Source organism: Oncorhynchus mykiss, chromosome 3, assembly GCF_057628025.1.
Source record: "Oncorhynchus mykiss isolate SJ-2025 chromosome 3, ASM5762802v1, whole genome shotgun sequence".
Taxonomy (NCBI): domain Eukaryota; kingdom Metazoa; phylum Chordata; class Actinopteri; order Salmoniformes; family Salmonidae; genus Oncorhynchus; species Oncorhynchus mykiss.
The window spans coordinates 87,593,457-87,609,533 of record NC_143024.1 but is presented as its reverse complement, the minus strand read 5'-3'; the positions used below and the strand labels follow the sequence as shown (position 1 = coordinate 87,609,533).

General features: G+C 38.5%; 1 protein-coding gene across 20 annotated transcripts in view; it reads right to left on the bottom strand.

Annotated features, from left to right (window-relative positions):
* Window positions 1–16,077, bottom strand: part of LOC110520596 (PTB domain-containing engulfment adapter protein 1) — a 168,205-nt gene that overhangs the window by 37,856 nt on the left and 114,272 nt on the right. For 5 of the 20 annotated variants that reach the window (XR_016494870.1, XR_016494868.1, XR_016494866.1 and 2 more), the window contains exon 1: window positions 10,063–10,588. The exons of 8 other annotated variants lie outside the window; for them this stretch is intronic. Coding sequence is in view for 2 of the 12 variants with exons in the window: in XM_090230405.1 (XP_090086531.1) it covers window positions 9,514–9,681 (168 nt within the window). In the remaining 10 variants the exon portion in view is untranslated. Of the gene's footprint in view, window positions 1–9,513; window positions 9,721–9,820; window positions 9,947–10,062; window positions 10,589–16,077 lie in introns of those variants that run through there. 7 more of the 20 variants (XR_016494865.1, XR_016494863.1, XR_002473009.3 and 4 more) reach the window with 6 other exon arrangements.

Sequence of the window (16,077 nt, the reverse complement as noted above, 5' to 3'; positions counted from 1 at the left end):
TCATGAAAGACAATTTAGCCACATTACCATAACTCTGTTCATACAGGAGCCTCTGTTTCGAGGTTTGTGTCTAATTATTGTATAAAATGAATGAGTAAATATGAAACTATTTGTGAAATTATGTAAGGTGATGTTGAACCGTTAATGTGAGAGAATTGTATTCCCTTCAAAGGTTAACTAAGTCATTGGCCCGCCCCAGTGAGCACAGACATTGATCCGGCTCATGGGACAGCCATTTTCTGCTGTTACGAATTAAAAAAAAACACCTGAAGAAACCCCTTCAGACCATGCATACCTCTGTCAGCTGAGGGAGCAAAGGTTTGAGTAGAAACCACAAAAACCTCAGTATTAGCTAATGTTGTAATGATTTTTTAATTCCTAACCACACCAAATGGTTAAACTCAGACTATCAATCCCAACAGAATAAGAGCAACAGTTCAAAACAAATTACTAGTCTGCAGCTAGAAATAATGTACCATTGAATGCGAAGACCGACAACCGCCGAAACACCTATTCTATAACATTTCTGAATGGTACTCTGGAGGTACCCATTCTAACCATGAAATACTTAATGGAAGCAGAGAGACGATCAGAAAGACGGACAATTCCAACAGAGATCATGACGACACACTGATCGTAAATATATATTGATTGCAATTATTCCCGAATGAGTGAGCGTTCATGTGCAAAGGATTAGCAATTCAATTAGTATAATTATCAACTGTGACTCTTGTAATTCCCGCCCTCCTCAGTCCACACCCACTTCCCTTTGTCCACCAAGCCGTCATATCAGCTTGGCCCACTAGGGAACCTATCGTTTTCTTGTAACCATATCTACTGTTTTATTGTTTATGTATTTCTGTGATTATTTAGTTAGTAAATAAATGTTTAGGACAATTGATGTACAGATGATTCATAGTCAAGGCTGGGTTCGTGCAGATAACCAACAATTTACAACGCTTGGAATGAGATATAGAATAATTCATTAATTAGAAGACTAATTTTATTTTTTATTTTCATTTTATTTTACCTTTATTTAACCAGGCAAGTCAGTTAAGAACAAATTCTTATTTTCAATGACGGCCTGGGAACAGTGGGTTAACTGCCTGTTCAGGGGCAGAACGACAGATTTGTACCTTGTCAGCTCGGGGGTTTTGAACTCGCAACCTTCCGGTTACTAGTCCAACGCTCTAACCACTAGGCTACCCTGATCAGATATTAAAATATCTGAAAAGTTATATATCTAACTTTGTAATCTGAAGATTTTCCTTGGTTTCCCGACTTCCTAGTTAATTACATTTACATGATTAGTTTAATCACGTAATAATTACAGAGAATTGATTTGAAAAAATAACAGTCTTCAATTTAATGATGCCAAAGACAGGACAACTGTGTGCGTCCTTATCCAATTCCGAGGTGCATATTGAAGATATTGGATGAACTGTCCACATTTACTTTTCGTCAGCCAACAAAATGAGTAGAACTAACGAACAGCAAAAGCACTAGCCCATGTCAATCCACTTTCCCCCATAGTACAAAAGTCAACCTATTCTGTGTGAGAAATAAATATTCAAAAGAGTCTGGGACAGTTGTGGGATGCGATGGATCCCAAATTAATACAACCCCTAGCATAAAAAAAATGTTTTTTTTGCAAAGGGCAGCTACTTTGAAGAATCTCAAATATAAAATACATTTTTATTTGTTTAAACCTTTTTTGGTTACTACATGATTCCATATCTGGTATTTCATAGTTGATGTCTTCACTATTATTCTACAAATTAGAACATAGTGAAAATAAATTAAAACCCTGGAATGGGTAGGTGTGTCCAAAGTTGACTGGTACTGTATGTAATCAAGATAAACACAAATTTATTATGTTCGAATCTTCCACTTTGACAGAGTATTTTATGTAGATATTTGACAAAAACATTTTTATTTTAATACCACCTTGTAATGAAACAAAAAGTAGAAAAAGTCTAGGGGAGTGAATCATTTCTGAATATGTAGACTATACTGTATATATAATAGGCAGCATTTCCTGTATATATAATATGTAGACAATACCATATACATAATGTGGAGTATATTATATACATAATATGTAGAGTATACTTTATTATATATAATATGGACAGTGTACTGTATAATATGGAGAGTATACTGTATATTTACTTTATAATATATAAAGTATAATGTATATATGTAAAGTGTACTGTATAATATGTGGAGTTTACTGTATATATATGTATACACACACAGTAGAGTATACTGTATGTACACAATGTAGCGTGTACTGCATATATACTATGTAGAGTGTAAAGTATACTGTATATATAATATGTAAAGTAATATGTAAAGTATACTGCACATATGAATAGTATACTGTATATATCATATGTAAAATACACTTTACATATAATATGTAGAGTATACTTTATGTATATACAGTATACGCTACATATATGTAAAGTATATATCTTATGAAGAGTATACTAGATATAATATGTAAAGTATACTGTATATAATATGTCGAGCATACTGTATATTTAATATGTAGATTATACTGCATAAATCATATATAAATTATACTGTATATATCAAATGTAAAGTACACTGTGTATATAATATGAATATCTAATATGTAAAGCATATACAGTGCCTTTGGAAAGTATTCAGACCCCTTCCCCTTTTCCAAATTTTGTTACTTTACAGCCTTCCTCTAAAATGTACTCTTGATTTTTTTACCTCATCAATCTACACACAATGCCTCATAATGACAAAGCGAAAACATTATTAGAAATGTTTGCAAATGTATTAAAAATAAAACAGAAATACCTTATTTACGTAAGTATTCAGACCTTTTGCTATGAGACTAGAAATTAAGCTCAAGTGCATCCTGTTCCCATTGACCATCCTTCAGATGTTTCTACAACTTGATTTGAGTCCCCCTGTGGTAAATTTAATTGATTGGACATGATTTGGAAAGGCATACACCTGTCTATATACGGTCCCACAATTGACAGTGCATATCAGAGCAAAAACCAAGCCATTAGGCTGAAGGAATTGTCTGTAGAGCTCCAAGACAGGATTGTGTCAAGGCACAGATCTGGGGAAGGGTACCAAAAAATGCCTGCAGAATTGAAGGTCCCCAAGAACGCAGTGGTGTCCATCATTTTTAAATTGAAGAAGGTTGGAACCACCAAGACTCTTCCTAAAGCTGCAGTATTCCACCAACCAGGGCTTTATGGTAGAGTGGCCAGACAGAAGCCACTTCTCAGTAAAAGGCATAACAGCCCGCTCGGACTTTGCCAAAAGGCACCTAAAGGACTCTCAGAGCATGAGAAACAAGATTGAACTCTTTGGCCTGAATGCCAATCGTCACATCTGGAGGAAACCAGACACCATCCCTATGGTGAAGCATGGTTGTGGCAGCATCATGCTGTAGGGATGTTTTTCAGCATCAGGGACTGGGAAACTAGTCAGGATCGAGAGAAAGATGAACGGAGCAAAGTACAGAGAGATTCTTGATGAAAACGTGCTCCAGAGCACTCAGGTCCTCAGACTGGGGCGTATGTTCTCCTTCCAATAGGCCAACGACCCCAAGCACACAGCCAAGACAATGAGTGACAAGTCTCTGAATGTCCTTGAGTGGCCCAGCCAGAGTCCAGACTTGCAGAAATGTAAAAATACCTGTTTTTGCTCTGTCATTATGGGGTATTGTGTGTAGATTGATAAAAAAAAAAAGATTTTAATCCATTTTAGAATAAGGCTGTAACATAACAAAATGTGGAAAAAGTAAATGGGTCTGAATACTTTCCTAATGCACTGTATATAATATGTAGAATATACTGTAGATGTAAATGCTTACAATAGCACAGCTAAAGTCAGTAGTTCCAGAATTGTATCTTTTCATAAGTTCAGCCAAACTGACTTCGGGAAGGACATTTTTATCCACTGACATAATGCAGATTAGCGTTGCAACATTCAGGAAATAATGACTCTCACACTTGGGGGACAAAGATCACACATCTAGCTCTGTGAAGAGGACTATGTTTCAGGACTACTTTTTAAAAGAGGGGTGTGGTGCTAAATAGGAGTCTGACATTTGAGTCACTTAGCAGAAGCTCTTATCCAGAGCGACTAGGTTTAAGTGTCTTGCTGAAGGGCACATCAGACTTTTTACCTAGTTGGCCCAGAGATTAGAACCTGAGTCCTTTTGGTTACTGGCCCAACGCTCCTAAACGCTAGGCTACCTGCCGCCCCTAGCAGGTCCAAACATGCTAAGATATTTGACAGCCAGACCTGAGACACTGATCCGTTCTACAATAATACAATGTGCAAAAAGTGATTGAAGGCTCCATGTGAATGTTTCCATGCAAATAACAGTTGTGTTTCCTTACTCCTTAATCTCAAAGTTAATCGATGTGAACTGTGAGCTGGATAGTGTGTCAAAAGCTTTAGTATTAATAATAGATAAACAACATTATTTTATATACTTGGACATGACAGAAAAGCAATTGCAAGCATTCCCATGTCTTATTTGTCCAACTTGAGAGATGTAATTCAGGAACAGAAATGAGCCATTTAGCATCAATTAGTCTAGCTTTAGTCATCAATTAGTCTAGCTTTAATGTATATGCTAGCTGCAGTATAGTGTTATGATATTACCTGAGTCACTACATGGGAATGCCAGCTCTGACTGACTATTGTGTAAAACCTTCAGCATGCCACTGAGGACCATGATTTCTTCCCATTATGAAAGGAAATGGAAAAATGTGAAAATGATCAAATCCCCATATTTTAGACAGAACTATAGCACCAAACGACTGTTTTCGTCCTACAATACGTCCTACAATAAGTCGCTAAGAATACTAGGACAATGTTTAGACATGCAATTATTAAGAAAACATATACATTTTCTGCAGAGATATAACTTCATTTAACAAAGGTCTAAAACCACATTGTGACGTTGGGAGAGGTTTTCTTTCCATCTATAAAAGGTCCTTCAGGGTGAAAAGCTTAAGCGGAATGAGCTAGAGGGTGTGGATTGGGATATCCTGACTGCTGCCAAAACAGAATAGTTTTGCCACTTAAAATTACATCTTGTCTTTCTTATTTACGGCCAAGGAATTTGTCCCCGCCTCAGAGCGATGCAGAGCCAGAAAACCATGTCCACAATTCAGGGTAGAAGGAGTCACTTTTCTGCATATCTAAAGATGCTAGACAAATAAGCAATAGGCACCAAGTCAGTTATTTTTGTCACCCTGAGCACGATGAAAATAGTATCAAAGCAGCTTTTTGCGCCGTCTTGTAAGTTCTAAAGCATGTGACGATTTAATAGGGTTCATTATTCTTAGCCTACTTTACGAGTGGCAGATTGAAAAAACCCCATTCGATATCTGGAGTTTGAAAAAAACGTCAGCATTACAAATTGCCTTCCAAAAAATTATATTCTACTGTGATGCACACGTGACATTTGGAAAACCATGTATCCCTCATTGGAGCATACTGACTCGTTACTCTGTAGAGCAATGCTCAAGGGGAAATGTCCCTTCAGTGCTACTATTGATGCTTCCCTCTCCTGATCTTAACCAACAGGACTTAAGGCCCTATCGATCACAGCTATAAGACCACCTTCCACCTACTTCCATAGGAAGTACAAATTATTTCAGGGATCAACCTTAAAAAGCCCCAGTGCAGTAAACAAATTTGACTTTCCTGTGTTTTATATATATACACACAGTTGAAGTCGAAAGTTTACATACACCGTAGCCAAATATATTTAAACTCAGTTTGACAATTCCTGACATTTAATCCTAGTAAAAATTCCCTGTCTTGGGTCAGTTAGGATCACGACTCTATTTTAAGAACGTGAAATGTCAGAAAAATAGTAGAGTGATTTATTTCATCTTTTATTTCTTTCAACACATTCCCAGTGGGTCAGATGTTTACATACACTCAATTAGAATTTGGTAACATTGCCTTTAAATTGTTTAACTTGGGTCAAACGTTTTGAGTAGCCTTCCACAAGCTTCCACAAAAAGTTGGGTGAATTTTGGCCCATTCCTCCTGACAAAGCTGGTGTAACTGAGTCAGGTTTGTAGGCCTCCTTGCTCACACACGCTTTTTCAGTTCTGCCCAAAATATTCTATAGGATTGAGGGTCAGGGCTTTGTGATGGCCATTCCAATACCTTGACTTTGTTGACTTTAAGCCATTTTTGCCACAACTTTGGAAGTATGCTTTGGGTCAATGTCCATTTGGAGGACCCATTTGCGACCAAGCCTTGACTTCCTGACTGATGTCTTGAGATGTTTCCTCAATATATCCACATAATTTCCCTGCCTCATGATGCCATCTATTTTGTGAAGCGCACAAGTCCCTCCTGTAGCAAAGCACCACCACAACATGATGCTGCCACCCCCATGCTTCACGGAGGGGATGGTGTTCTTCGGCTTGCAAGCATCCCCCTTTTTCCTACAAACATAACGATGGTCATTATGGCCAAACAGTTCTATTTTTGAGGACATGTCACCAGAGGACATGTCACCAAAAAGTACAATCTTTGTCCCCATATGCAGTTGCAAACCATAGTCTGGCTTTTTTATGTCAGTTTTGGAGCAGTGGCTTCTTGCTTGCTGTGCCGATGTCGATATAGGACTCGTTTTACTGTGGATATAGATACTTTTGCACCCATAGTACGTTCATCTCTAGGAGAAGGAAAGCGTCTCCTTCCTGGGTGGTATGTTGGCTTCGTGGTCCCATGGTGTTTATACTTGTGTACTATTGTTTGGAAAGATGAATGTTGTACCTTCAGGAGTTTGGAAATTGCTCCTAAGGATGAACCAGACATGTGAAGGTCTATCATTTTTTTCTGATGTCTTGGCTGAATTCTTTTGATTTTCCCATGATGTGAAGCAAAGTGGCATGGAGGATTAAGGTAGACCTTGAAATACATCCACAGGTATCCCACCAATTACATCAAATGATGTCAATTAGCCTATCAACCTAAGTGTATATAAACTTCTGACTTAAACTGTATTTCCACACTATGAGATTGGAATAATACTGTGAAATTGGGAAAATTATAATGCCCTTTTAGTGTAAAAACTGTTTGAAAAGACTGCATACAATTTCATCCTGTTTTGGTGGGATGGAGTTTTGGCCTTCCATGGTATCACCATCATAAGGTAAATTAGTTTACTGAAAAATAAAAAGAGTGTTCCAAACCTCTGCCAATAACAGCTCATTTTCAGTTTCCCCCTCCCCACTCAGACCACTCCCAGAAAGTACTAGCAAAATTATTGCTTGAGAAAATGCTCTCTGCTAATAAGCTATTTGTTTGTTTTTGACCATTTTAATTTAACAAAAAAATAATAATCACCGTAAGGTACTTAATTGTAAGGTACCCCATTGCTACTTTACAGTGCATTCAAACACACTCTTACAGCACTGTGGGATAAAAATGGTTTCCCTTTACACCAAAACTCTACCAAGTAAGGGTATTATGTCATAAAAGGTTATAATGGAGTCAGAAAGACAAGCCATCAACAGCTAGTGTGTGACTGCATCTGTCTATTCCAGTGCCAATATCCGTTTCCCACCTTGTCCTTGTGGGTTGTCTGTTTTAAACAAGATATCAGAAATGCTTGCTGCATTACTGCCTATAAATGCCTACTACTCTACCATTCCATTTTGTTTATGTGGCTTCACAGTTTACAGTCTGAACTTGGTTTGAACTCCTCTTCTTATGAAGACAGCATCTATATCTTGTGTTGAAGATCAGGACTAAGATGCACAAGACCTACATTACATTCAAATCACTATTTCAGCAGAATCATATCAGACAACTCAACTCAAAGCAAGAACTTTTCCTCCCTAAGACTGCCTGAAAAAAATACCATTCTAGCATCCAGAGGCAGAGAAAATATCAAGTGCTAGCCTACAGTGTATCTAAAGGCAACCACCAAGGGAATATAGGAGAGCAGGTTACAATACCCTCTCACTGTGGATATTTTCTTACTCTATGGTTGGGCTGTGTATGCCTGGACTGACACTCTAATGTCCCTCATTATGATTGACAGAAGCTGTTTGCTATTTTTAATGGCTTCCTGGGCTGGTGAGTCAACCTCTCTTTGAAGAACCTTATCCCCAATCTTAGCACAGAGTCGCAACCCTCCCCACTGCTATTAACCCTCTGCAGTGTGACTGTGCAAGCATCGGGGTCAGGTATGTTTGAGGTCACAGTTGCGGTGATATATAGCCGTCTGGAGAATCAGACCGGCTGAGCAATCCTTATTCTCACAGGCGTTGCTCGGGTTTAAAATTCCCCGGGAGCGTGTATGTAGCGTAACCTATAGCCGGGAGAGTTAGAGGGAATGGATTGTTCCTGGGGGACGACAAAGACCATAATATTATGCAGTTTACAAGGGCAGGGAACAGCCAGGGACCTCACAATACGATATTATCACGATACTTAGATGCCAATAAGATATGTATTGAGAGTCTCACGATTCTATGTGTATTGCAATTCGATACTGTGATTTTACTGCATTTCGATGTTCCTAACATATGCTATAGCTCACTATATATCTTCTGCAGAGGTACAAGAGAGAGCCATGAGAAAACGAGTTTTGATCAGTCATGGAAATAAGTGCTGAAAATTTGCACTCTATTTAAAAAGAAGATGGAGAACAAGCTCTGAAGGACAAATAGTGGATTTATAGTGCTGGTACAGCCAACTACCGCAACAATAACATGATATGAGACAACATATTGTCAGTAATAATATCCCGATATGTAACTGTATTGATGTTTTTTCCCGGTTCACTACAGTTTACAGTGCGCTAAGTTGACCGAAAACATCGGAGGACAAGCTGATGCTCGGAGTAGTTACAGTAGTGTATAAACACTATCAGGTCTGATCATAAAAGCAAATAGGACAAAGAATGCAAATTGACAGCTGATGCCATGGCTAAACAGCTTCCAATCAGTGTACACCACACAAAAGTGATATTAATTGGGAGCAATGATGCGCAAACATATTAAGAACAATGTTTGAAAGACAAAAAAAAAAAAAAAAAAAAAAAACGGCAATCAATTTAATTACTCAACAATAACATTCCAGAATGTATGTATTATGTTTTCCTGATACACATTGAGGCGAACACTTCTAATTAAATCAAGGCTGGAATAATTAGAATTGAAGACAGTCAGTTCAGGTAAACTTAAATTCCAATTCAATTATTTAAACGATTTCTTATATTGCCAATGAATTATCAATAAACTGAGTAGAAGCTATTTATATCAAAAAGTTTTTCAATGCTATAATTTTATTTACTAAAATCACTTCCTGAATGAATTGTCCTTAAGCAAATGATTCACTAAATGTGTCAGAAATTAATTCATGAGGTTTATCATTCGTCATTTGCTCAGAAAAACTTGCCGCCAGTTGCGCAATTCTAATTCACTGACTCAAACAGTTGGAATTTGTTGGAAAACAGAAATGACCTACTTTGAACCCAGGGGGAAAAAAAATCTCTCGAACCCTAAAAGCAATCCGCAAATAAAAAAAATCCCCAAAATTGATGTCCCCTTTAAAAGCCTCTCTAGCAGCCGCAAATCTGAACCATACGCATACAAAAAAAAAGCAAGCCAGTTTTTGACATGGGATGAAAAACATGCACTGCAGTCCCCTAACATAATGCCGCTCGGAAAACAACAGCGCTTCATTGTTTCTTCACTCGCTTTCACCCGCTCTGGAATTTTGCTTGCTAAGCGCGAAACACATTAGACATAGCAAAAACTCTTTATTAATTTACCCCGACATTCCACAGTTGAATCAGCCTCAACCAAACACAGCAATGCTCCCCGAGCTCTCTCTCTCTTTCATTCAATCAGACACAGGAAAATTCCAGCTCCCTTACCAACAGCAAAAGAGACAAACAAACAGACCAACCGATGATTTACCCCGTTGCCAAGAGAAACTAAAATAAGAGAATGGCTTTCGAGTGGTATTACGCAAAGATGACCAGGCAACAGCACCAAAATAAAAGCGACTTACTTGCTTTGAAACCGGGTGGAATAGTGAGAAGAAGGAAGTTCCAGCAGAGCCTAATAGTTTTCAGCTGTGGGCCAGATGGTGATACATTCAGGATTGTGGTAGAGGAGATGGGTTTGCAAAATTCCAACAAGGGCTTTTTTACAGAAACACGATACCTGGATTTCAGAGTCAAAATTCCTCCACCCACAATTCATGCAAAAGTTGTTTTTCTGCAGATTTTTCTGGGAGGACATAAAAAAGAAAATTGCTTTCTACACAAAGAGGAAACATACAGAGATTACCTTCAAAAATCTACTTTCCAAAGGTTTCAGTCTAAACTTTCAATCTTATATCACTTTTGGAGAGACATGGCAATACATTGAGCTTTTAGATATTCAAATCACAATGTAACGTAATGTGCCTGAAAAGAAGCCCTGAATCACTAAAAGAGCATGAGAAAATGCTTTGTTTGAGAATTGGGGAACACACTATGCTGTGAAAGCGCATTTTAACTGCAGCTGCAGAAATACATAAGCACAGGAACAGTGGATCCTAGCTGCTTGAACTGTGTTATACCTTAGTGAAATTCGACACTTCCATGTCTTATTCAATTCGATGCTCAGGACAGCTTTTCAAGTGAGGGGCATCAGGCAGGAAAACACATGGATGACATTTTTTTGTAATTTATTCTGGTTTATGACAGGTCCAGTTTAATTTGACATTAGGGCCCTTTTTCAATCGAAGCTGGTAAGCAGGTTTCCTGGGATTCTTGTACTGCGAGTTCAAAACAAAACCAAGTTTACAGTGTGAAACAAAAATAAACTAAACTGCATGTTAATTCAAACAAAATTAATTCATTAAGAAATGTCATTGCAGGGAACAAAATGTTGGATTTGACCACCGAATCCTTTGTATAGGTTTTGATTGAATACAGGCCCGATGTGTTGCCATATTTGTTTTGGCTGGGAGTTCCCGGGCCTCTGCTTCTGAGTACCATTTAAAACAGGGAGGGCCCGGCTATCAGGACTGAGGTTCTGTTCACACTTTGTTTTCCTAACGCCTTTCTCTAGTTTGCTCTCTATCATTTTATGTTTCAGTCTTGTATGGACAGCTGGGGTGAGGTAGGGTGTTAAGGTTTGTGCAGACATTTGCTAGCTCTCAAAGTGGAGGCCCTTCCACAAGTGGCAATGTGAAAGATCAAGTATGAAGAGAATTTTCATTACAAGTTCCGCTGTCACCAATGCAACTTCTCTGTTAAGTTAGTGGCACCTTTTATTGTCTCTATACTTATTTTTGATTATAAACTGATTGCTATATGGCCAATATGGCCAATATACCACGGCCAATATACCACCAATATACCAGGCACTCCGCGTTCCATCGTGCTTAAGAACAGCCCTTAGCCGTGGCATATTGGCCACATAACACTCCCCCTCAGGCCTTAATTGTATCAGGGACATTTTTTATTTAGCCTTTATTTTACTAGGCAAGTCAGTTAAGAACAAATTCTTATTTACAATGACAGTCTACCCCGGCCTAACCCTGACCACGCTGGGCCAATTGTGCGCCGCCCTATGGGACTCTCAATCACGGCCAGTTGTGATACAGCCTGTAATTGAACCACGGTCTGCAGTGACGCCTCTAGCGCTGAGATGCAGTGTCTTAGACCACTGCGCCACTCAGGACCCTCCAAAATATGTATCAATTAGGGCCGTGACGAAACCAGTAGCGCAATATTTTTTCCATGGCTAAATGAAGCAGACCAAACTCTTTGATCCTATAAACACCTGCTGTATGTAAAGTAGTGTGTCCTATAGCTTGGAAAATAAATACATGTGACTCTCGATGACATTTGTTTCCAACATTAGGGCTGTTTTCCTAAACAAGTTAATACTGCTAAAGGCTAAATATAAATAAGTAGGACCACTACAGTATATGATTGACACTTGTCACACCTCTACTCCAACTTCCACCTTTAAAATATTACATCTACTGTGGCTAATTAATGCCATGGCTGCTCTTTTCTCAATGAGTGCAAAGGCACCTTGGGAAACATATTACATCTACTTAATTTATATCAGATCAATATCAATCTCCAGGATTGATATTCCCAAGATATAAAATGTATCTTAAGAGGTAATATCAGTGTTCTTGGGAAATTAGCATTTTTAAAATTATTATTATGGAAATAGAGTAAATCAAGAATTACAACAACAACAACTAACTCAATCTTATTATTTTATTACGTATCTGATTTATTCATGATGAGTAAAAAGTGCTACACCCCACACAATAGTATTATGAATAGTCAGTTGCTAACAGACAATCCTCCAAGTTTGTTAGCATTCCTTTCACAAAGACATATGAAACCAAAATCAATGTGACCAAATTGAACTACATAAACATCTCAATTGGTCACACGCACTGGCATTTCTTCCTGATTCTACAAGGAAATTATCAGAAACAATAATGGATTTTAGTGTCCAGTAAAATGATAAAACAGAGTGGCCTCTTGCATGATATGTTAATCAGTAATTGAAGGACTTACTGGTAACACATAGTCTTTCGAAAGTTTTGGTTATGAGAAGCCAGTTGTCAGGAACCCCGTTGGTACATCCATCAGTGATCATATGTTACATGGCCATCCCACTGGGCACAGACGTCAGTTAAAAGTCTAGCTTTGATTTACATTTGGTTGAGTTGTCAACTAATTTAATTCAACTTTAAAAAAAAAAGAAAAAACATGTAAATAGATTAAAGGTTAAAAGTTGGGTAAAAAAAATGTAAAAAGACAAAATGCCTTTACGTTGATGACTTATTGCAAATTCAAAAAGTTTTCCATTTTGATTCAACATCATCGTATAGATGTTTTGGGTTGAAATGGCATGGAAACAACATTGATTCAACCAATTTTTTTTCCCAACGGGATGACATCAACTGCAGGTACTACAATAAAACAAAGTCACCATCTGGTTACACTTTGGTTTACCAAAGACATGGGAGCTATTTTGAGAATTGTACAAAACTCTACTAAAATTCTCTACTACAATACTCTACTACACCAACAAAGCAAACCCCCACGTGAAGTGACCAGGAGCATTTGGGCTTTTGATTTTATTTTCCACCCACAGTCTAAGTCTTCCACTTAAGACAACAAAGCCAGGACGTTCCTGAAAACTGCAAGCACAACGTAAGGCATCTGCTGTTTGTACTGGAGGGCAGAAGCATGTGTTTTCAACCCTTGGAACACTGCAGGGCATGGAGCTTGGTGTTAGGTCTTCATGTCCCTGTCACAAACTACAGAACACCAAGCAAAAAAGGAAATCTCACTTATAGTCTTGCTGTCTTTGGATTCAGGCTATGGTTCTTACATGGCGCAAACACAATGAAAGTGAAATTATTTGGAGGGGGAAATGTTTGACAGCTGAACCAACTGGTGATTTGGTTAAATCATAAAAAATGAAATGCAAAAATCACAGAACCACACGGGGGGACCTAGTGAATGACCTGCAGAGAGCTGGGACCAAAGTAACAAAGCCTACCATCAGTAACACACTACGCCGCCAGGGACTCAAATTCTGCAGTGTCCCCCTGCTTAAGCCAGTACATGTCCAGGCCCGTCTGAAGTTTGCTAGAGAGCATTTGGATGATCCAGAAGAAGATTGGGAGAATGTCATATGGTCAGATGAAACCAAAATCTAACTTTTTTGGTAAAAACTCAACTCGTCGTGTTTGGAGGACAAAGAATTCTGAGTTGCATACAAATAACACCATACCTACTGTGAAGCATGGGGGTGGAAACATCATGCTTTGGGGCTGTTTTTCTGCAAAGGGACCAGGACGACTGATCCGTGTAAAGGAAAGAATGAATGGGGCCATGTATCGTGAGATTTTGAGTGAAAACCTCCTTCCATCAGCAAGGGCATTGAAGATGAAACGTGGCTGGGTCTTTCAACATGACACTGATCCCAAACACACCGCCCAGGCAACGAAGGAGTGGTTTCGTAAGAAGCATTTCAAGATCCTGGAGTGGCCTAGCCAGTCTCCAGATCTCAACCCCATAGAAAATCTTTGGAGGGAGTTGAAAGTCCGTGTTGCTCAGCAACAGCCCCAAAACATCACTGCTCTAGAGGACATCTGCATGGAGGAATGGGCCAAAATACCAGCAACAGTATGTGAAAAACATGTGAAGACTTACAGAAAACGTTTGACCTCTGTCATTGCCAACAAAGGGTATATAACAAAGTATTGAGATACACTTTTGTTATTGACCAAATACTTATTTTCCACCATAATTTGCAAATAAATTCATAAAAAAATCCTACAATGTGATTTTCTGTTGTTTTTTTTCCTCATTTTGTCTCTCGTTGTTGAAGTGTACCTATGATGAAAATTACAGGCCTCTCTCATCTTTTTAAGTGGGAGAACTTGCACAATTGGTGGCTGACTAAATACTTTTTTGCCCCACTGTATTTATTGGTGGTCCTGCAAAATCAAATATCTGCCTTCTTTGTAATACAAACAAAGATATACAGTCCTCTGCACATGTCATATAGTTGCTCAAATCATGTTTCAGATGGAAACTAGAAAAACACTACTTTATCCAACGGTCAATACCCACTGGCAAGAGATGTCTAGTTTTTATTTACATTTGGTTGAGTTGTCAACTAACGTGAATTCAATATGAAATCAACCAAATATGCCACCATGTCATTGGATTTAGTTTACAAATTATGGTGACTTTTTTCAAATCTAATCAGTTTTCCACGTTGATTCAATGTCATCACATATCATTTCTTGGTTGAAATGACATGGACACAATGTTGATTCAACCTGTTTGCCCTGTGGGTAGGGATTCGGCTGTCTCTCCCTTCAACAATAAAACATGACATCCAATCAGAAGGAGTCATCCACTTCCCAGGGCCAATTTCTCAAGCTGTGCAAGGTTATGCATGCTGATCCAGCAGCATATATCACCAAGCAGTTCTGAATGCTCTCAACAACAACTGGTTCCCCTTGCATCCAAAATGTCATATGGTTAGAGCCACAACCACCATCTGCTGAGCCTGTCTTATCTTAACAATACACAGATGTTGTGTCCAAAGCTTTAGGCTAACCCACCACTTCCAGAAGAATGAAATTGAATGTAACCCTACAAACAGTATGTTCCCTGAATAGTAGTGCCTGTTACATGAAGTTGAGGTAGCAGAGGGGTTAACTATTTCTTGATGGAATAATGTGTCTAGCTGGCTGCTCTGTCATGGAACGTAATGAGAGAGGAATTGGGGAACAGTACACACTGTGAGGAGGGAACCTAATTGGCAATTAGCAGGAGTTTAGGAGGGAACCCTGGACTGGAGGTGAGCATTTACATCTCTCGCAGTGTTTATTATAATGGGTTTGATCAACCCTTTGTCCCTAGTTGGGGACGGAACTTCTGTAGTCTAAAATGTGTAGTTGTGTTACTCTGTATGCATGTGGTATTACACATTTACAAAAACAAAAGGGTTATCTCATCAGAAATGATGTAAATCGGTTTCAACTGAAATAAGAGACACAGGGATGTCACTCTAACAGTAACTATTGCTCCCAAACTACTTAAAACAGGGTTAGATCTTTTCCAGAGAGCGCCATTGTGGCTGCAGGCTTTTGTTCCAACCAAAAAGTTACGCCCCTGATTGACTAACAAAGAATACGAATAAGTTGTTTAGTAGTGTCAAAAGTTTGCCCAACGGGAATCTTATAAAGTTCCTTGAAAATGACTGATGTCTTCAGGGTGTTTCGACGCTTTCAAAAGGTCATGGCAGTATATCCTCTTGGAATCGTACCTCATATTTCTTTCAGAGGTCATATTTGCCACCACTTACAATGAAAGTTTGAAAAATTTCTTAGATGAGTGCACAGGAATGGCAGAATAATGTAATTTTAATGGCGGATGACAGACGTTTAGCTGCTGACTGAGGTCATGTCACAATCTAGAAGTGAGTGGTGCACATTATACTGTAAATCATGTATAATTAATAATGTATTTCTATG